Source organism: Hylobates moloch, unplaced genomic scaffold (assembly GCF_009828535.3).
Source record: "Hylobates moloch isolate HMO894 unplaced genomic scaffold, HMol_V3 SCAFFOLD_2, whole genome shotgun sequence".
Taxonomy (NCBI): Eukaryota; Metazoa; Chordata; class Mammalia; order Primates; family Hylobatidae; genus Hylobates; species Hylobates moloch.
The window spans coordinates 135,633,107-135,655,917 of NW_026652277.1; the positions used below are offsets into that span (position 1 = coordinate 135,633,107).

A 22,811-nucleotide genomic window follows, 5' to 3' on the forward strand; every position below is an offset into this window, starting at 1 on the left:
TCACTCTTCCCCACATCAGTGGAAATGTCTTCAAAACGAGAAACACTAAAGAAGGTATAGCTGATAGCCAACTTCTGCTTCCTTAAGGAATTAGACAGAACTAGTCTGTGTCTGAAGAGAAATTCGGGTGATATAATGGTAAGAGAGGCAGAATTTTTTGTGGCATGGAAATTCTGCAATAGCCTCATACCACTAACCACAACTGACAAAGAGGAGGTAAACTGAGAAGTAGGCATGTCCCTGGAACCCACATGCCACCACTGAAAACTACATACAGATCCTTAGCCTACTGCCTTTATCTCCTTTCCTTTTGGTCAGAGCTCGTGCAGGACTGATTTTGAGGTCAGGGATGGACAAACGTCTTGCAGCAGGAAAAAGGGAAACAGCCCCTTTCTACATCTTTTATGTTTAATTCCATGTCAGACACACCATTATGACACTTGGACCTTTGACTCCTGTTTACTTACTTCACAAATGTTATCTGTCTACTTAAATATTTTTTTCTTTTAGAGATGGTGTCTTGCTATGTTGCCCAGGCTGGCCTCCACCTCCTGGGCTCAAGCCATCCTCCTGTCTTAGCATTAAGAGTAGCTGGGACTACAGGCACTCACCACCACACTTGGTGGTTAGCTACTTTCTAAGAAATGAGCATGGAGTACAGAATCAGAGGATAAGAAGGGATCTGATGCTGTATCCCCCCAGAAATGGAGTAACAAAAGCATAAGGCTTGAGTCTGCATTGAGGTCTTACCAACAAGATAGAAATTTTACATCTCTCATCTTGTTCTTCTCTCATCTTGGTTTTCTCTCTTCCTGACTCAGAGGAGATGTAGAGCATTTGGATTCAGTAGTCCCTCTAGAGAAATGACCAGATGCAAATGCAGACATTGAAGTGCAGACACATCACTGAGTCGTGACGTGCCAAAAACATTCAAAGGGAGGCAAGCCAAATGTGAAGGAAGAGGGCACTGAAGCAACCAGTTATTCAAGGCAGACACCTGAAATTACCATAAATGTTTTTTTTTTTTTTTTTTTTTTTTGAGACGGAGTCTCGCTCTGTCACCCAGGCTGAAGTGCGGTGGCTCAATCTCGGCTCACTGCAAGCTCCGCCTCCCGGGTTCACGCCATTCTCCTGGCTCAGCCTCTCCGAGTAGCTGGGACTACAGGCGCCTGCCACCACGCCCGGCTAATTTTTTGTAGTTTTAGTAGAGACGGGGTTTCACCGTGGTCTCGATCTCCTGACCTCGTGATCCGCCCGCCTCGGCCTCCCAAAGTGCTGGGATTACAAGCGTGAGCCACCGCGCCCGGCCACCATAAATGTTGTTTTAATAGAGAGACTTCTACAACGATTTGCTGCCAGGTTCAGCTGAAGTGCATTTTATTCATGTCTGCTACATTCGGTGGGTCCACTAAGGGCAAATTTATTGCCACTATTGGAATTTTAGTGCCCATGAGGCTACAAGCCTTGGTCCTGTTTGTAATAATTCTTCAGAGTGTCCTGTGCAAATCTGAGGTGGAAAAATCAGAGAATGAAAGGTTGTTGAGAAAGAACAGGACGACATTTTAATTATAAAAGGGAAAATGTTCCAATTGGGGTTCATTTCTGTAGAAAGAAACCTCAGGGATATTTCAGGTAGCAAGTAGGTTTTACAGAATTGAAATAGAGATTGAAGAGATTTTGCAAATACCCGTTTTCTCATATTTTTGATGATTAAAAAAAGACTCCGAATTTTGTTAAGGGAATTGAACCTTGTTAACTGAACAAAGAATCCCATCTTATTTATATCCTTCCATATTCCTTTTCTCCTCTGTTGAAAGGACATAGTCCATTCCTTTTTTGAGTGTTATTTTCTCCCCAATTCCCTCTCTCAGTGGCAAATCCTATCACTGGTATTTTTAATTTGCTGGTTTCAGAGCATTTGGATTCAGTAGTGGTATCAGCATGCCTTTGTGTGAACAAACTTACCTGTTAAGCTTACTCAATTCCCTGCACTGAAGCAAAGAGTTTTTAAAAATGCATATCATTTTTCAAGGCAAGATCCCGATCTAAACAGTCTAAATAAAGGAAAATTTGAAAAAATATCTCTCTTTTAAGAGTCGGTTATTAATTGGGATCTGGATCAATTGGTATAAGAATGCCCGGGACAGAGAGTCAGTTTCCATTAGTAGAAATATGGTCCAAGATTTCTGTGGCAGATACACAGGACTTTCCCTTTTGGAGTTGGGGGACTATTAAAGGAGCTGTTAGGCTCCCCTGCTGGGTGGTTTACCTCCTTTAAGTCTTACAACTCCCCTGGGAGAAAGACAGGAGTAGTCTCGCTGCACAGAGAAGAATGTCTCAATTTAATTGCTTAGAGTCTCTCTGCGGATAAGTTTCAGATGTGCCACTGAAACTCAAATCTGCCTAAGTTCCTTTCACAGCACTACATTGCCTCAAATGGAGACGTTTTGAGTTGGTCTGATATGCTTTTTTCCAGTTCCCAGAATTGATTCTTTGTGAGAAGTAGTTTTTCCTCCCATTTCCTCCAGGCCAATTATGGCGAGTGTAGTAGGAGCAACATCTAGGATTCTCCGTTTTGGGTTTCTAATCCGCGGCCGGCACCTGTCTCGGCGTCCTGCCGCTGTCCCAGGCCGGTGGTGCTGGATTCCGCGGCGCTTGGGCAGAAACGAGGAATCCCCGCCAACTCCACAGGGGGGATCTATTGCCAGCCCCCTTATCCCCCTAAAAAACACCCAAACCAAAACAATCACCACAACCTAGACCGTGAGCCTCTGTGGACGGGGCAGTAGAGGGTCGGGGGCAACAAGGCACCTCGGCAGCGCCCTCTGGCGAGAGAAGAGGGAGTAGGTCCTCCGCCCGCGCCCCGTTCTGCTGCCGCCGCCGCCGCCGCCGCCGCCGGCGCCGCCGCGCCCCCGCCCGGCTCTCCGGGTTCACTCTCGGTGTCTCACTCCGTGAGACACAGACGGCAGCTTTCCGACCGAGCGGGACACAGGCTGAGGCAGCGCCAGCACAACTGCCGCCGCGCGCCCCGAGGAGACCTGGGCACGAGGAAACAAGGCGAAGCCAGGACTACTTTCCTCCGAGCCGACCGGCAGCTCCGCGCCCCCGCGCGACACCCTTCGCAGCCACTTCGCGGGGCGGGCTAGGACTTGGGGACGTGGCTCGGGAAGAGCCGGGGCGGGCGGCGGCGGCACCGGCGCGAGGGTGCGCGCACTGGGACTGGAGAGGAGTGAGTGGCGGGCTGGGCGGCGGCGGCGGCCGTAGCCGCGGGTGCCTCTCCGCCTCCCCGCTTCGCAGGCAGCACCGCCTCCCGGGCCGCGGCCGCCCGGCCGGGTCCTGTGCGCGTTCCCGGGCCCGGAGCCGGCACAGGATGCGCCCGGCTGCGTTCTGATTGCCGCCGCGCCTCAGCCTCCGCCGCGATGATTCCCCCTGAGCAGCCGCAGCAGCAGCTGCAGCAGCCGCCGCCAGCCCCGCCGAACCATGTGGTGACCACCATCGAAAACCTGCCGGCCGAGGGCAGCGGCGGCGGCGGGAGCCTGTCTGCCTCCTCCCGGGCTGGCGTGCGCCAGAGGATCCGCAAAGTGCTGAACAGGTGAGCGGCGGCGCCGGGCGAGGGCGCGGGGGGCAGGGGCTGCGGGCTCCCGGCTCCGGGTCCTCTCCGTCCCTGGGGCGGCCCACGGGCCCTTTGGGACGGGGTTGCGGCCGGAGGAGACTGAGGAGCTCGGGCAACGACGCGCTCCGCGGTCGCGGAGAGGCCGCGGCAGCTTTGTCCCGGCTCAGGGAGCCCTGGAGTGGCGGAGCTGCAGCTGGTCCGAGGAGGGAGTTAAGGGAGAGGCGGGGTTTTCCGTACCTAGCCGCCCTGTATGTGTGTCCGCACTCACACCCTCCATACGCGTGCCGCCTCACTTCCCTTTCCCTCTCGCACCCCGGCTTTGTGATCGGGGGTCGGGGGGACGCGGGGACTCGGCCAGGGCTGAGGAGGGAAGCGCGGGGCTGCAGAGATGGCGTGGAAGTCCCTGGTCTCGTTCTGTCCCCCGCCCCGCCCGGGGGCTTCGACCCCTTGCCGGGGGTATGGGGTCGCAGCGACAGCCTAGCAGGCGGAGGGAACCCACTTCTCCAGCCTGACGCTCCAGTCGCGTCTCGGACTCTTCCTGGCTGGGAGCAGCGAAGAGAGGGCTAGAGGCCTGGAACAGACCCAGGCAAAGTGCAAAACATTGCGGGCAGGGTGTGAGCCGGCGGCGCCCAGTTATTCCGAAGCGCCCAAGCCGGAGGGGGCGGGTGCCGATCGCCGGCGCCTCCAGGGCTGGAATCTGCGTAGTGGATTCAGGATGTGGACGTTTTAGGATGAGGACCTGGGTTGACGTGAAAATGGGGGTACCTCTGGCACCTCTGACTCAACTGTGATGTGAAAGGGACTTTTTCTACTTAAGTAACTTGAAATGGTTGACGAGCTGACACATTAAAAAATTGTATAGGGAATGGGTTTTGTGTTTTTTTTTGTTTGGATGCGTGGGTGCCTTTCGATGCCTCTGTAGGGGGGGTAACTGTTCCAGTCGCTCTGTTCATACAGGTTTCTGTGTGGCACTGTGTTGGGTAGCAGAGATTCCCAACGAATTCACACCGAGCTGTCTGGGACTCAAAGCTCTGGTGGGAGTACAAACTATGTACAGAAATAGAATCTTGAGAAATACCCTTATTTTGGGAGTATAGTTTAATTTAGTTATATCAAATCCCGAACCATTCAAGAATCCCTGGTGGAGAATTAATGCGTGTGTTAGTTTATTTGCGGGTACTTCTGTAGGTTTCCATTTATTATCAAACAAAAAGAAATTCACTCTGACGGGAGACACGAGTTGGTAATAGAACTAAGTCTTTGATTTGTAGCTGAGAATACCACCTTCCAAAAGATAAAAGAATAAATCAAGAGACGCTGGCTCAGTACATGTTATGTGGGTTTTGTATTTTTTATGAATACCTGTGGGTTTTTTTTTTGAATTGCAAATACCTTGTCATTGGCTGTTTAAATTTTTAAGCACAATATATTTTTAATTATTTTTTCTCATCAAACTAGAAAATATTGATGTAATATTTTGCTCAGTTTCTCTTTGCTCAATTATAAGTTATTATTGATTCCATGTAGGTTATTTCTTGATATGTAATGAATCATAGAGCCCAGAAAAACAAGATCACTGAGGTAGGAGTGAGGGGTATGTTGTCATCATACCTTGGCCAGTAGCTAGACAAGTGGTTTGCAGCAGAGCCATTTATTTACTTGGTCTTGGTTTCTTCATTGTAAATTATGTTTAATAATACAGACTTGTCTTACTTCCCTGCCATGATTTTGAGAATTAGATAATGCTGAAGAAAACACTTGGAAAAGTATAAAGATCTACATGAATTAATGTATTCAACTCATTTTTTTTTCTAAGGTAAGTCTATGCGATAAACATAGGCAAATGAAGTTGAAGTCATGCTACATTATGCGTAGAACCTTGTGTTTCTAATGAAACGATCTGTGACATGAGTTGTACTAGTCCCAGTGTATAGAGGAGGAACTTATACTTATGTTGAGTTGACAGCATTTCATCTCAGGTATACAACCATGAGTGGAACTCTAGGGTTGTAGCCTTTAGACTTAAGCTAAGACAATTATTTATTTATTTATTTGTCTTTCAAAGTTATTCAAAATTTTCAATATAATATTTTGTATTGAGTAACTGGCTTTTCCTTATCCTTAAAGGATAAGAAGAAATTCTGTTTCAAGAAAGAACATTTTTAGTAAGGAGACTGAAAAATCTGAGCAAGTTTTAAAATCTCAGTGGCATAATTTATTTAGCATGCTGATGGGCTTGGCTTTTGTGCCATAATTATGTCAATGAGAGCCTTAATAGTGGCTATAGAGTGATTAGGCTGTAGGTAAAAGTAAGAGTATGGGGAAGAGTGAATTTTTGAGATTCTGCAGAGTGCTTGGATGTGGCTCCCTTCTGGTTTGAACCCTCATGATGTGTTGGACTAGTCAGTAATGGACATCAGGCAGGCCCATTGGGGCCTAATCATAAGCATCTTTGTCAATTTTCTAAGAACTCATGATCTGCTTACTTTCTCCTTTTTTGCTTTCTTCTTTTCCTCTTCCTCCTTCCTGAATACTTCACCCACATTGCCCTGTCCACTCATTGTCTTCATTGGTCTTCTTTCCTCTACCCTTGGCATGCCGCAACTTAGCTCTTAGCAGAAAGTGGTTCCAAATCAGGAAGCTAGGAGCCAATATAAAAAATATCCCTTCAACTTTTGACATGCAGACATATGGTTAGCAGCATTCTATTGCTGTGGGCTGGTAGGGCTAGTCTCTTCAGTGACTGAAATGAGGGCTGTACCACTGTCAGCTCCTAGCATCCCACTGGGCCAAAGGGGTAACGCTGAGACAGAGTGGTGCAATGGGACAAGAAATATTAGACTGTGAGCAAGGCAAGCCTGGCGAATTGCCTGCCATTGGTCACAGTCTACAGGAACAGCTATCTGACAACCCAGAGGAAGAACTGCAAACACATACCTATCTATATCCTGTCTACCCAGGGAGAGTTAAAGAGAGAATTGCTCATCAATAATTAATTAAAGGTACTTCTTGCTCTCAAGAAGCTTAGAATGAAATATAATGTTATCTTAATAAGATCTGCCTTACATTATTCTGCATCATTTTATTTCCATAGTATACTCCATAGCCTCTCCCCTTACTCTAAAGGCTTGTCGAGTTGGATTGCTGCATTTTGTACACAACAATTGGGGTATCTCATTGGTTGACTACTCCCTTTCTGTGAAACAGTTAGATTAGAATGTAATTATATTCAAGACTCAGTGAAAGAGGAGGCACTAGATAATTTTTTTAAATAATTAATGGGACGTCACATTTTTTCCCTTGGTATACTCAAAATTGTTTTGGCAAAGGGATGCAAGAAATATAAGACAATTTAAATGCTGGAATAATTACTACTCCTTTAATATTCAAAGTTGTGAAACAATCAATGTATTGATTCAAACAAGGAAAAAATACGGCAAAGTCTTCTTCACATTTCCCTTCCTTCCTCCCTCCCTCCCTCCCTCCCTCCCTTCCTTCCTTCTGGCAGGATCTTGGTCTGTTGCCCAGGCTGCAGTGCAGTGGCATGATCACAACTTATTGCAGCCTTGACTTCCTGGGCTCAAGTGATTCTCCCACCTCAGCCTCCCAAGTAGCTGGGAATACAGGTGCACACCACCATGCCTGGCTATTTTAAAAAATTTTTTTAATTTTTAGTAGAAACGAGGTCTTGTCTTGTTGCCCAGGCTGGCCTCAAACTCCAGGCCTCAAGTCACCCTCCCACGTTGGCTTTCCAAAGTGCTGGAATTGCAGGCATGAGCCACTGTGCCTGGCCTTCCCTTATTTCTTAGCATGGTATAGTACATATTACCCTGCCACAGGCAAGCAGAAAATGACGAAAAGAAAATACTTCAAGGGCAATAGTTGATGACCCTCTCAAAGAAACTGCTGATCAGGTACATTTCTTAGACACATACAGGAGTAACTACTGACCTACATATTAAAGTGCTTGAAGATTTTCTACTCTAAATGATTTCTTAATGAAATGTTTTTGAGAAATGAGTGATAGCTTGTTTTGTGTTTTGCGTATGTGTGCTTTTATTTATCTTTTCCCACATGAGTATTATTTTCAGTTGTTAACAGAAATATCTGTGAATTTCTAGTTTTGATACACTTTCTTCCCATTAAGACATACAGTGGGTTGTCTCAAATTATAAAGGGGTTTCTGCCTCTTTGAGTCTTATGGTGGGAATGTTTAATCATTAGAATGGAATCACTACTGATTCTGACTCATCCATTCATTTGATTTAGAATGAATTGATTTCCAACTTATATTTAGATTTATTTTCTTTAGATTTATTTTCAAATTTCTGAAACCTTTTTGAATATAAACCAAAGAGCATTAAGGATATACATAGAAGAGTTTGAAGCAAGCCTACATAAAATCAATGTCCAAGTAGGAAACTTACCATGTAAACTTACCATGTAAAATGGGACAATATGTGCACATAGCCTTTCTGAGTCATTAAATAAGGTGGACAGAACATCATGAACCAATGGATATGACTGAACTCTAGGTATTCCATAGAGTTGGTGGAAACATATAATTTAGATGATCCTTTCTTATCAAGTGAGAAGGCTTTTGTTAGGAAATTAATGGTGAGACTCTTCCTCAAGCTGCTCCTTCTAACACGTGTCAAAATGAAAAGAGGAAGATCAGCTAGTAATAAGGTTGATTGATATAAAATATTCCAAGTGGAACTGGGTGGTGTGATTAAAAACAGACTTTTCTAAGATCAATAGTAAATAAAGGATGTCTGAAGGATGCATTTGTTTTTAACTAATAGGACAAAATTTTTAAAATAAATGATTATACCAGTATACTTGTATTTATGCCCAGTGCTTGGAGAAACTAATGTTCACATTAAAGGAATATTTGGATTACCTCAGATAAAGATGATGCATTTTCAGGTAATTAATGTGTATTAAAATATACTTGTCTTTGTGTGATTTTCTTTGAACTTTTACTTTCTCAAAATCCTTCAGTGTCTTAGGGGGATCCTAATTGTTGTCTGTTTTCACTGTACACATCTATAGATGTAGAAGGTATAGGCAATTGAGCTGCTGCTCATATAGCTCTAAAGTTACTTAATGCAAGAGATGTTTTATTATTTAGTTGCCATTTCTCATAAAAATAATATGCAGCATGTGAAAGTACCACCACCAGATTTTAGTTTAGCTTGCTTGTTCGTTTGCGTTCAGGCCAATGAGCATGCACTCTACATTGTTCAGACACATTAATTCTTGATTATGCTTCTCAAGAAGTATGCTTAGGAAGTCAAACTTCAGTAGATGTATGGAAAAAATCTATGAATACTGGGCATATTTCTTAATGGTAACATGAACATATACAGGTCTATATTCATTTATTCTTAAGCAGTAACTGTGTGCTGAGCCCTCTTATGGAAGGCACACATGTGATGAAACATTATTCTTGGGCCAAAACCTCAAAAGCTAACTGGGAAACTTGACACGTGTATCACTTTAGAATGAACGTTGTAATTCATAATCAGAATTGTTACACATAATGCCTAAATAAATGCTTCCAAATGTCTAGATATTGGAATAATGTAAATGAGCTGTTCAATATGCAATCCATATTAACCTTGTTCTGACACTTTGGAATTATACAGAGACTCCTTGAATGTACATAGTTAAGAAGGAATTTCACAAGAAATGTCAAAGAAAACAATAACAATAAATATTCTTTAGGAAGTATTTTCTTAGAAAAAATGTTAGTGGCAACTCAGTGGCAACATGAGTATAATTTTTTGAATTATATTATAATTTAAGTTTTAAAAATATTGTTTCAGCCAGGGGCAGTGGCTCACAACTGTAATCCCAGCATTTGGGAGGCCAAGGTGGGAGAATCACCTGAGTTCAGGAGTGTGAGACCAACCTGGCCAACATGGCGAAACCCCATCTCTACTAAAAATACAAAAATTATCTGGGCGTGGTGGTATGCACCTATAGTCCCAGCTACTTGGGAGGCTGAGGCACGAGAACCACTTGCACCCAGGAGGCAGATGTTGCAGTGAGCCAAGATCACCCCCACTGCATTCCAGCCTGGGCAACAGAGTGAAACTCCATCTCAAAAAAATCCCCCAAAAAACAAAAACAAAAAAATCCTATCTATCTGTCTGTCTGTCTGTCTATCTATCTATCTATCTATCTATCTATCTATCTATCTATCTACACACATATATACACACATATATGTGTGTGTATATATATAGAGAGAGTTTCTATTGAATTTAAATTCTAAACTTTGTCTCAAGAATATTTACTATGTGACTCTCTGAGGATTAAGAAAAAAAACCCTTAAATATAGTTTTGCAAGTTCCGAGATTATAAGCCACCAATTCCTAATACATTCCATTTTTAAAAAATAATTAGAGAAACCTACTATAACTGAACAAACACTGAATAGATTTTTAAAACCAAATCATACTAATTATATACAGATTTAGAGTGACAGGGCTACAATTTGTGATCATAGCTGACTCTGAGAAACCACAAAGTACTCTGGTCTGTCCTATAAGATAGATCTTCTTCTCGCATTCATTGATTCATTCATCCAGGAAGAATTTTATTCAATGAGTGTTTATTGAGTGACTGTTATATGTTGGGCACTGCTAGATCACAATGGCTGGTATGGCCTCTGGGTGCCATTGGTGGAGTTTCTGTTATTAGCCTTTCAATATAACTCATCAAGGGGGCAATTTAAATAAAATAGAAAGATAACATATATCTCTCAAAATGCTATAGTTTCAAAAATGATGTTTTCAAGCTGATCTGACAAAAAATCCCCATAAATTAGTTGTTTCACTTTTAGGAAAACTGCCCAGGTAGAAGACTGAAACATAAAATTACTCAACGTCTACATAGATTCAAGAAGCAGACCTTTTTTGATGAATACCGTTGAGTTTGTTTCACCTAGGGCTTAAAAAATATTAAAAAAAAGAGGAACAGCTATTAATGTTCATCCAACTTCAGAATGTTAGAAGGAAAAGGAGAACAGATTTGAATCCCATTCTTCTGTTCAGGGTGAACCTATCAAGGTGCTTGCCATATAACTCAAGAAAATAGAGTTTTCTGAAAATATTAATGAGCTGACAGTGCATAGGCAACTTTGTGGGGCTTGGTGACATGTTTGTGCATTGCAGACGGAGAGATTTAAAATATGCAAGAGCATAACAAGGACTGGATTTTTGGTGGAAGGACTGGATTTTTATATATAATTTGATACAACCTAATGAGAGTGTTTGAGATGTTTGAGTTAAAATTAGCATTTAGACAATGACTCGAGTTCTCAGATTTTACCTTATAAGGCATATACTTTATATCACAAAACATTACATTGTATGTTTTTCTCCTAATAACAAAGATTAGTATTTTCATCCTTTTCTAGATAAGGAAACAAATTTATGTGGTGATACAGCTAAGTGCTTTTATAAAGCCACAGAGGAGGGAGAGAGCATGCTAGGCTGGAGAAAGGTCAGGAGGGATCAGGGATGGTATTTGTCCTTGGCAATGAAAGATGGGTAGGAAAGGAATACATGCAGGGAGAGGGAGGTGAGACAGGATGAGCCATTCGTGGAAGTAAGAGATTGGGGAAGAATTAAGTGTCCAGTTTGACAATATTATAGGATGCGTCAATATAAAGGGAAGAAGAGGGAATTAAGGCTAGATTTGTAGGATGGGATCAGATAACGGAAAGCCTTAGATGCTCTAATAAGCAGTTAGACTTATTAAGTTATTTTAGGTTATTGAGTAGAGAAATGACATGATCAGAGATGTGCCCAAATATGATACTCTGGGGGAAAATCTATAGGACAAAAGGAGAAGGAAAAGACCAGAGTTTGGGGATCAGTTAGGAGGCTACTGCAGTCATTTAGAGGGGAAGAAATGTGAGTAGAAGTGGGGTGGAGGCAGTCAGGATGGAGAGGGAAGTGCTCTGATTTGAACAGAATCTGGACCAGGTCAGCTAAAAGAAGATTTGATTATTTTTGAGAAGGCACTCAGCAGTGCCTATCAAATAATGGGTATTTAATACTTGTTTGTTGAAAGGTTATTGAAAGCCACTACAGGAAAGAGATCTGCTCTCCAGGGCCTAGGGTGCTGAGTGAGCTAGAGAGGCTGCTGGGAGGACAGCAGCTGGCTATTCAGACTGTGGGCTATGGACTCCTGCCGGACTACAGACTGTGTGGCCAGACTGTGATGAGAACAGAAATTGGGAGTAAGCGTTTAGAAATAACTGTAGCAGTTTGACAGAGCACTTTTATATTTTTGTCCTAATATTTAAGAATCGGGTTTTGTGTTTTTGTTTTTGTTTTTTTCCATTTCATTTTTTCTCATAATTGATTTTTATTGTATTTCACAAAAGTATTGTCTTCTATGAATTGTTAAAAAACGGATATTTTATGACAGAATGTTTGAGAAGCACTGGTGCCAGCCAGATATCCAAGCGGAAGTAAGGGTGAATTTGGATTCTGGGAGTGCATCTAATCATGGATGGGGGGAGCGGTTCCTCATTGTGGGGGCATCAGGTTGGTACTAGTCATGACCCTGAAAATCTGTACCTATAAGGTGATGGTGTGGAAGCACTAGAGTAAGGCTGACAATAGCTACAAGTATCAAGGCCCCAGCCAAATGGCCTGGTCTTCAGCTGGGGCACCTTGCCTTAAAGGGATGCCCTGGAATGTGAGGCAGGGAAACTATTTAGAAGTGAGGAGTACAGGGCAGTAGCCCAGGTCGGTAGAATGGGCAGTAAGTGGGGAGTAAGACTTCAGAGATCACACAGTTAAGGAGGTCACATTCTGTGTTTGGGTGACAGGAAGGTGGGTCAGGGTTGCCTGGGGTCCCAACATGAGTGGCCAGACCACTGATACAGCTTCACCTCAAGCTCTGAGGAGCACAGACCAGGAGCCCCTCAGCCATTTAACAAAGAATTACTGAGTCAGGTGAGAGGCACAATCTAGCTGTTAGGGTTACTTCGGGAAACAAAACAGAAAAGACCTCCACTCTCATGGAGACCTCATTCTACAAGAGAGGCAGGCAATTAAAAACATGAAAAAGGTATCCAACAGTGGCAAATAATATGCAGAGAATCAAAGTGGGGTGATGTGACAGAGAGGGAACAGGTGGTACTTCAATTTGGCTGGTCAGGCCTCTTTCTCTCTCTCTGATGACACTGAAGCTAAGATTAGAATGGCCAAAAGGAAATGGCCATTGGAGGGTCTGGAGGAAAGTCATTCCAGGCAGAGATGCTAAGATGAAATAAGTCTTCATAATGACGTGAAAGAAAGGGAGGCTGGAGAGCAGGAAACAGGAGAGCATAAGTGAGGAGGTCAGAGAGGGAGGCAGGTGTCAGTTCTAAGTGGGCTGGGGAACAAGTGGAAGATTTTAAGCAGAGGAGTTGTCTGGCTAATGTTTTGAAAAGACCACTGTGGCTGCTGTTGGAGAATGGATTGTGGGAGAAGTACATAGCTACTAGATGAAAGAGATGTTGGAAGCTGGCTGGCCTATAGCAACAGAAGTGGAGACAAGTGGTTGTAATCTGGAGTGGTTTGCACTGGGAGGTGGAGTACACAGGACTAGATGAGTGATTTGACGGGGCAGCTAAGGGAGAGGAATGAAGAAACATTTCCAGTTTTTTGGGCTTGAGCAATTGGGTGAGCGATGGTGCCATTTTCTAAGGTGGTAAAGACTGGGAGAGGAACATGTTTGTTGGTAGGAATTAAAGAGTTTACTTTGGCAAGTAAAGTTAGAGATGAGTAGTGGAAAGGTCAAAAGAAAGCTGGAGTGTGGAATTCTGGGGAGAAGTCAGCTTGGAATTTGGATTTGGGGGTCATGAGTCCTGGATGCATATGTAGATAGAGAGAGCGGTACCAAGAACAATTTAGGGGGCACACTAACCCTCAGAGTCAAACACAGAAGGACTCAGTAAAGAACTGGAGAAGGAAGGATCTGAAGTAGGAAGGAAACCAGGAGAGTATGGTGTCCAGAAGCCAAGAGAAGATGTTTCCAGAAGGAGGCAATAAGCAGTCCACTGTGCTGAGAGTAATTGAGGAAAGGGCAGATAAATGACCAGTGGCTTGGCAACACAGGGAACCCTGGGGCTGTGACAACCACAGGGTCAGAGGAGTGGTGCAGATGGAAACGTGGATGGAATGGTTTGGGAGGGAATGTGAGGTGGAGGTGTTCAGAATATGACTTTTGAGAAATTTTGTCCTAACATGGAATAGAGTGTAGGGAGAGTCTTTTAATGGGAGAGATAATACAACAGGTCTGTGTACTGATGGGAACGCTGTAGTGAAGAGGGAAAAATTGCAGGAAGGAGTGAGATAAAGGAAGGAGGGAACCTTGAGAAGGCTCAGATGGTGGAATTCAAAGCATGGTGGGGAGGAGCTAGTCTTTGAGAGGACTAGGACACTGTCCATAGTACAGAGGAGATGCTGAGAATGGGGGTGTAAATGAAGGTAATTTGGTAGATTTCGTGATTTCATGGTGGGAATCATAGGCAGTTCCTCTCTGGTGGCTTCTCTTTCTCTGTGAACTCTGAGGCAAAGATATCAATAGTGAACAAAGATACTAGTTGTTGGGGGAGGTGTGTAGGATGTTTGTACAAAGAGAAGTGGGAAACAGTCATTTTGAAGAGTAAGAAAGGAAATGTACTAAAGAAGCGTTCTGTGTAAATTTGACATTTGTGGTGGGGATTCAGTAGGGGGTGTGATGAGCAGAAAGAAGCTACTGCTGTTTAGAATCTGCGGCCTTGGAAGAGATGAACTCAGATCTGTGCCCAAGAAGCCAGAACCATCATCTTATAAGTGAGGATAGTGGGGCAGTGCATATTTGAGGGGGCTCAGTAGGACTTGGGTCCTGATTGTATTGGGGAGTGGAGTATGAGAGAGAGAGAAGAGGGAATTAAGATAATTTTAAAATATATGTATTTTTTAAGAGACAAAGTTTCACGCCATCACCCAGGCTGGAGTGCAGTGGTGCGATCATAGCTCACTGCAGCCTCAAACTCCTGGGCTCAAGTGATCTTCCTGCCTCAGCCTCCCGAGTATCTAAGACTACAGGTGTGCACCACCATGCTGGGCTAATTTTTAATTTTTTTTGTAGAGATGTTGGTCTTGCCATGTTCCCCAGGCTGGTCTTGAACTGGGTTCACGTGATATTCCCACCATGGACTCCCAGAGTGTTGGAATTACAGCCATGAGCCATCACACCTGGTGATGAGATGTGACTTAGCAATCACTTCCAGGTTTTGTGCCTGGGCCACTGGAGTGATGGCAGCATTTAAGGGTGGCTGGAGGGGCTCCGGTGTCCCCTTTAGCTAAAGTGTCCCCTTTAGCCTGTGTCGTATGTTTTGTTTCAGGAAAACAGCTTAACTTTTGGGGGTTTCAATTCTCTCATTTGTAAAGTGGTTAAAATAATCCTAGTTTTTCATTTCCCATTGGATGTTTCGGAATTTTACATGCAACAACATCTGGGAGAGGGCTTGGAAAGCTGCCAAGCATCATGTAATTGTTATCCTGGTCCCAAAATTAAAAGGAGAGTCTGGGTTTTCGCGGCTTTGCGCTGTCATCCAGCCTGTGATAAATGCTGACTGGCTTCCTCGGCTCGCAGTGACTTTGATGCACAGTCCCTACTCTGGCCCTGTCGTTTTTGTCATGAGCCTTGTCAGTCAGAGTCTGAAGTGAAACCCACCGATCTATGAACTAGGGCACTAGGCTGTTTACTTCAATGTGTTCGTGTTTGTTTATATATATGTGTGCATTAAAAGTATAAATATCTATAACAGAAAGTAAAAATGTATATATATTTAATGAAAGTATAAATTTATGTATTTATGGAAAGTATATAGCAAGCCCCCTCTTGGGAAGGCGATTTCAGCACTGGCATATGTTCTGTTGTCTAATTGTGCCTCTCAGCCCAGGAGCTCCGCGGTACCTGTGGTTCCTGAAAGAGGGTTTGACAGGCTTCAGGAAAGGGTTAGTGCCTCTTGAACTGGGGAGATTACAAAACGAGCGTGGGCCTAAAAGGCTCCACAGAGGCAGGCAGCGGGATGGACAGAGCGGCTCAGAGGGAAGGGACAGAGCCGCTTTAATGTGCTAATGAGGGGAAGCCCAGATGCCAGCGGGCTCAGTGGAGCTCTTTGTGACGCCGAGTTCCCGGGGCTGGCTGGAGTCTCTGTCCCTATCTAGATCCTGCTGCAGGCCGGGGAAACACTGCTCTCTTAGAGACGGGCCCTGTCCTCCACAGATAGCCCCGCAGACCCTCGGAACGCGGGTGGACGGGGAGGGCGTGCGCGAGCCTCGGGGCTGGGTGGTGGCTGGAAAAGGGAGCGCCAGGAGGCGGGGGAGGGGCGCTCGGACTACAGAGGACGGGACAGAGGCGAGTGTTCCGCGGGGTGTGTGGAGTAAGAGCTGGGAAGGACCTTTGTAGCTTCGCGAAATTAACCGTTTTTCCTCCACAACTGCCAAGCTCGGCGAATGGCCTTCAAGCCCATCCAACAGGAGATAATCTGTCCTTGGAACTAGTGCAAGTCAGTTCTTAACTACTTGCGGAGAAAGTCTGAAACGTCACAACCAAGCAAACAAAAACGATCACCACCCAGTGAGTGTTGGAATGAAATTCATGTTGTGGTTATATCTTTCAGAGATGGCTCCAAGATTGCTAGATAGGAGGAATTAGAGCACCCATTGAGTGGCAGCTGGGTCAGGGGTTTGTCTGGAAGTTGTGTTTGCATATCAAGAACACAGTGCAGAATTTACAAAGAGTATGTTTACTCGTACTGATCCATCTGCTAATGGAAAGATTGGGTAACCGGAGCCCCTCCAGCCACCCTTAAATGCTGCCTCTAGATTGCATTATAAAGTCTTGGGTCATAACTGTCTCTGGAAATATAAGTTCCCAGATAAAATAGACAGATGAAGATGATCGATCCATGATATCTTGACCTTTTGTGTCCTATATTTCCTTTCTGAATATTCGTGGGGGATGTATAAATATTTAAATATAACATATATAATATGTTATATGTTATTTCTCAAATAATGAATATGAGATATTATTTGTAATGAGTCTTTGTCTATCCGTCTATCTGAATCTCTTTTTGTGCCTTGCTCTGTTTTTCTTTGACACACACATGCACACACACACACTTAGACTGATAGGTAGAGGATAGTCTTCCACTTAATTGATGATAGCCCCCCAACTTTTTTTTACCATGTTTTTTGGGAGGAGAGCTCAAGAGTTAGTTCAAGAAGAATGATTCATTTTTAAAGTGCTTCATTTCTATTTTGGCGTCACACTGAATTGATACCACCTAAGAAAAATAGAAGCATTTAGTGTAGAATTCCCCATAAGCTAGCTATATTTGGAAGTGTGAATGCACCTGTAGAACAGTCACCCCATAAAGGGTTTCCCCCCATGTTCCTGAGCCATATATGGCTTCATTATAACACTTCAGTTCCAGGTGACAATAAGTACTGGGACTTGGATTTCAAATTTTACTCTTTTTTACCTGTTCTAACAGTTTGTGTGATTTTAGTGCCTTTCAGGCAAAATTCTTCTATTTTATGTAAATAATTTCTCCTTGTTGCTTCCCATCTATTTCCTGCCCCTAATGGGATACATGCCTTTTGGATTGACCTTCCTTAGTGAAAGCTGGGTGCTTTCAAGCCTAAAGAAGTATAGGCAATGAGGTAGTTGCTTGCACTGGTTTTAGAAAAATTGATCATTTGCAACTCTTAGGCTGATAAATGAACTCATTTGTGTCCAATGCAAAGAGATCCTAATTATTACTTCCCTGGCCCCAAAGTTAATTCCAACCTGAGAGCATGCTTTTCACAATGACGGAAGAAAAACCCCATTTAATGCATTTATAGCGATGGGTATGAGATTGTTCATTTTGGATATCAATTGTCAAAGAAAATAGTGACTATGAAAAAATGTAAATGGGAATGTAGGTAGAATAAACTGGTGTACTGGACTTGCAATTGGTTAGGCTGTGGCTTGGTGAATTAAGACAACAACAAAAAAATATTTTTTAGCCAAATTGTCATCTTTATTGTCACAGCTAGAAAGCCGTTCATTGGATTTAAGATCCAAGGATTCTCTTCCTTTTTAGTTGCTATTGAGCAAGCATGTGAAGGCCAGAGTCTACAAAGTACTTTTTTTCTAAAAGAAATTTCCACAGCCTGGTATATTCCACCACCAAGAGTGGTTGGAGGAGATAACACTTGTTTAATGAATTAGTGGTGTGCTTATGGTAGGCTGGGGAAGAAAAGCTAAGAGAGTTGTATGGTAGTTAGGCAGTCCCAGCTCAAAGTAAGCACAGGTAAGGGAGAACAACATTTTCTTATTCTCATTCATAAGTAATTTCCTAAACAACTTCTACCAGTTAGATGTTAATTTGTGTTAAATTTCTTCTTTATATACATCGCCCTGGAAAAATTAAACAAAATTAGATTTATATCAATTGCATGTTACTTTAAGGACAGCATAGTCCTAAATGTGGTTAGCAGATGCAAACAAGTATAAGGTTCGGTCCCTGCTCTTAAGTATACATATATTTTTATTTGTATATATTCGTGGAGTACAAGTGCAATTTTGCTACATCGTTAAGTATGTTTTAATTTAATCAGTTATCATTTTAGTAATCAACTTGATTGCTTTCCCTTTAAGAGCTGAAATCAATCACAGAGAAGGATGGGAGCATTACTTGAAGGCATCTTCAGAACATGGGACATTGGACATTAGGACAGGTCTGATGGCAGTGCTACATGCTTGGAGCTTGCCCTATCACTGGACTTTCATTATGTGGGATAATTAATATCCTTTTTGAGCCAGGTTTAGTTGGGATTTGTTTAACTTGCAGCTGAAAGCATCCCTAAGCATCTTCCTATGTTACCAGCAGCCACTTTATTACCATGAAGTTGGGGTTTTACAGGGAAGCAAATTGTATCACTAGAGAGTTGGAAGCATTTTGGGCTAGCGGAGAACATTTTGGGCTAAGCATGGAGAGCTTAGAGATCATCTTTGCTCTCTTTAAAATATGTTCAGGACCCTCCACCAATTGAATCAAACATCATTTCGCCAGATTTTCAGAGGCACACTGGTCAATAAATGTTTGAGAATATATCTGTGCAACAGCTATGCAAATTTTGACAAGTTATCTGAAATACATGGTTTCTAAATCCCTGCTAACTCTTAAAATCCGTGATTATACATGACAATACAGCCCAAAGTCCTTCTGACAAATCAGATGAAGTTTGTTTCTAAAGCATATGTATAGTCTTTCTTCTTAATGTGCTGGCACCTCAGAATAAAATTACAGCCCAGGCATTTCAGCAGTCATTCCATGTGTGCTTGTGGCCTAGAGGCAGACAGCCCAGGCGGAGAGTTTAGAAATTAAACGTCTTGTGTGCTAAAGCTAAGCTCCAAAGAAGAAATTATTAGATACCTCAGTATATTGCGATAACCTTGCAAAAGTGGGCTCAGTTTAACTTGATAGGTTTTCTGTACTGGAATAGAATGGAAATTGACATATATATATATATATACACACACACACATATATATACACACACAAATATATGTATATATACACATATATAGAATGGAAATTGACATACATATATACACACACATATGTGTATATATACATATATGGAATAGAATGGGAATTGACATACATATACATATGTGTATATATACATATATGTACGTATATACATATATACACATATACATATGTATGCATACACATACGCATTACATATATGCACATATATGTGTGTACATATCTACATATGTATATACACGTACATATGTATGTGTGTACATATATACATATGTGTGTGTGTACATATATACATGTGTATATATACACACATATGTATGTGTTTATGTGTATATACATATGTATATATGTACACACATATATGTATGTGTATATATATGTTATGTACTAGATTAACTGACACTTTAAATATATAGACATATATAGAGAATAGAATGGAAATTGACATACATATATACACATACATATGTGTGTACATATATATACATATATACATATATACACATATATAGATATACCTATGTGTATATACGCATATGCATAACACATATATACACATACATGTGTGTACATATATACATATGTATGTACATATACAGATACATATATGTATGTCAATTTCCATTCTAGTCCATATATATGTGTATATATATATTTAAAGTGTCTGTTAACCGAGTTGGCTTTTAAATTCCTGCTCCAGAAAACACAAATGTAACACCTTGAGGAGCAGGGCAATGCCAGAAGGTTGTTTACTGTGACAAGCTTTGTTTTCCTCTCTCAAGTGTATGTTGCTTCACTAAAGCAGGGTGTTTTATCCAGTGTGAAGTGATAGAAACTTGCTTTATAATATTATCAAGGATCTGCCTACATAAAAAAGAATAATGAAGTCATTTGGCTTACATTTTTGATATCATTTGTATTGCCTCTGTGCAGAGTTGAGTGAAGCAGTTTCTATAGCTGCTGTAAGCAATAAGCCTCTAAATGTTAAATGCTGACTCAACATAAGCATGTCTGCAGAAGATGATTAACTTGAAGAGAAGCTAGCGTCAGCAAGAAGAAATTCAACCACACATTCAAAAGGAATATAGAGTATTTACATGTGACATCTTCAGATGCCACCTCAGAAAGAGAAAAACGTAATTGTGTTACATGGAAATAAGTATGTTATCTCCCTTCTATCGTTGATATTTGAGATTTTGTTCCCCAAAGTCTTGCATTGGTTTTCTCATCTAGTATATCCATTTTACCTCAGATAGTTAATCTAAGCCAATTAGTTTATGGCATTTCTCTGGAGTCCAGGGCATGGAGATTGTTGTTGGTCTTGGGGTGGGCAAAGGTCCCAGGTTGGTACAACCAGATTGAAGATAAAGGACTTGCATTTAAATGAGGGAGGGGCTGTCTCTTTCTCTTGCTGAATTTGATGAAGCCATCTTGCTACCAGCTGCTAACAGTAGCCACTTTATGACCATGAAGGAAACCAGTGGTAGGATGTTACTAATGCTAAGGACAGCAGAATGGACAGAAGGAAACTAGCTGGGTCTTTGGAGATATCATTTAGTAACTGATTGCAGTGCTGCATGCTTGAAGCTTGCCCTATGACTAGACTGTCATTATGTGGGATAATTAATATTCTCTTTAAGCCAGGTTTAGTTGGGGTTTGTTTGACTTGCAGCTGAAAGCATCCCTAACTAATATACACCTCTTTTACTCTGGACTGAGACTGATGACCTTTGAATACCATTCAGGGCCTTTTCATTTCTTTCAGTCTGGACACATCTGTCAAGGAAGAGCAGGGGCAGGTTTGCTCGAGTGTGTGATGTGCAGGGTAGTTTGCCCAAGATGTGGTTCCGCTGAGGGTAGAAAGAATGGGCTCTATGGTAGATGTCATCCATACTGGTCTGTATATCCATACCAGTCTGTGGCACCTTTGATAATCCAAATCAGGTCTGGATTAGACAAATATATTGAGGAGCTTGAAGTACTGGGTGAAAGGCCTCCACTCCATGTCATCATCCATTTATTTATTTGATAAGCATTTATTCTGAGCCTGCTTTGCCCAGGCTGGTGCTGGCATTGGGTATATGAAAGATCTCACACAGTATAATAGAAAACCATGAGAGCACTCAATAAAAGGAGTCGGGGAAGGCATCTAAGCATATGACAGTGATATGGTTTGGCTCTGTGTCCCCACCCAAATCTCACCTTGAATTGTAATCCCTATAATCCCCACATGTCCAGGGTGGGACCAGCTGGAGGTAATTGAATCATGAGGGTGGTTTCCACCATGCTGTTCTCATGATAATGAGTGAGTCTCATGAGATATGATGGTTTTATAGGCATCTAGCATTTCCGCTGCTTGCACTCATTCTCTCTTCTGCTGCCCTGTGAAGAGGTGCTTTCTACCATAATTATAAGTTTCCTGAGACCTCCTCAGCCATGGGAACTGTTTGTCAATTAAGCCTCTTTTCTTTATAAATTACCCAGTCTTGAGTAGTTCTTCATAGCAGCATGAGAATGGACTGATACAGACAGCTATGCTGACAACTAGAAAAAGAGGAGGACGTAGCCAGAATTAAAAGAGGAGTGTGTGTGTGCCTTTGTGTTTGTGTACACGTGCATGTGCACATATGTGGTGGGGGTGGGGATTACAGAGAATGGTGTTTTAGGCAGAGGAAACAATGCATTAGAAGCCTGTGAGTGGGTGAGTATGTGATGAATTCTGGGAAATGAAACAGGTTCAGATGGCTGCAGCCATACATGAGAGGAAGAGATGTCAGAGGCTGGAGGAGTAGGTAGGGGCCAGATCATGCAGGGCTTTGGAGGTTTAAGTTGTGTATTTTGTCTTAAGAGCACTAAGCAGCATTGGAGACACTAAGCAGAAAGGTAACATGACTGATTTGTTCATAAGATCTGGCTGCCTGCAGTATAAACAGTGAATTTGAGTAGGGGAGCCCAGGTAGGAGACAGTTGCAGAGGAGAAATGGAGAGTTATGATGTACTCTAAAGTTACATTCTAACTACCCTTTTTGAAACCACGGGTTTTGATTGGTAATTACTGCATAAGAGAAAGGTGAATCGAGTTTGATGCTGGTCAATGTTTGATTTCATTTGGTGTACCAACCTCATGACCTCAGACAAGTTATCTAAACTCACTGAGCTTTAGTTCCATCATCTGTGAAATTACAGTAAGAGTACCTACCTCATAGGAATACTGAAGAGGATTAAAGATGGTAATATATTTATAGTTCTTGGCACCATGCCTGAAACATATTAGTCATTATAATGATTAATATTTAGCATAATGCATGTGTAAGGAAGAAACACAAGAATGAAGGCAGAAGAAGAGAGTCTTTCTGAGCTCCTTCATGGTCTGAGAGTTGAGATTCACATGAAAATTGCAAAGTGTAACTATGGTGCTATCCTTTTATTCTTTGGGAGTGGGACTTGTAGTTATTATGTAGGCATCACATTCCTAATAGTCTTTAATCCTGGAAGAGGCAAAAGTAAAAATCAAGACAAAACTGCTAAGTAGAAGGTGTGCCTATTTTTGGCTAAGAGGAAGAGGAGAGAAGGCGTGTTGACCTC

At 42.4% G+C, this 22,811-nt stretch overlaps 1 protein-coding gene across 4 annotated transcripts in view; it reads left to right on the forward strand.

Annotated features, from left to right (window-relative positions):
* The first annotated feature begins 2,958 nt into the window (after positions 1 to 2,958).
* The window catches only part of SLC35F1 (solute carrier family 35 member F1), a 439,352-nt gene continuing 419,499 nt past the window's right edge, over positions 2,959 to 22,811 (forward strand). For 3 of the 4 annotated variants that reach the window (XM_058435517.1, XM_058435514.1, XM_032157738.2), the window contains exon 1: positions 2,959 to 3,592. In XM_058435517.1, the coding sequence (XP_058291500.1) occupies positions 3,420 to 3,592 (173 nt within the window). In that variant the 5' untranslated portion in view covers positions 2,959 to 3,419. Of the gene's footprint in view, positions 3,593 to 16,039; positions 16,256 to 22,811 lie in introns of those variants that run through there. The other variant, XM_058435516.1, reaches the window with a different exon arrangement.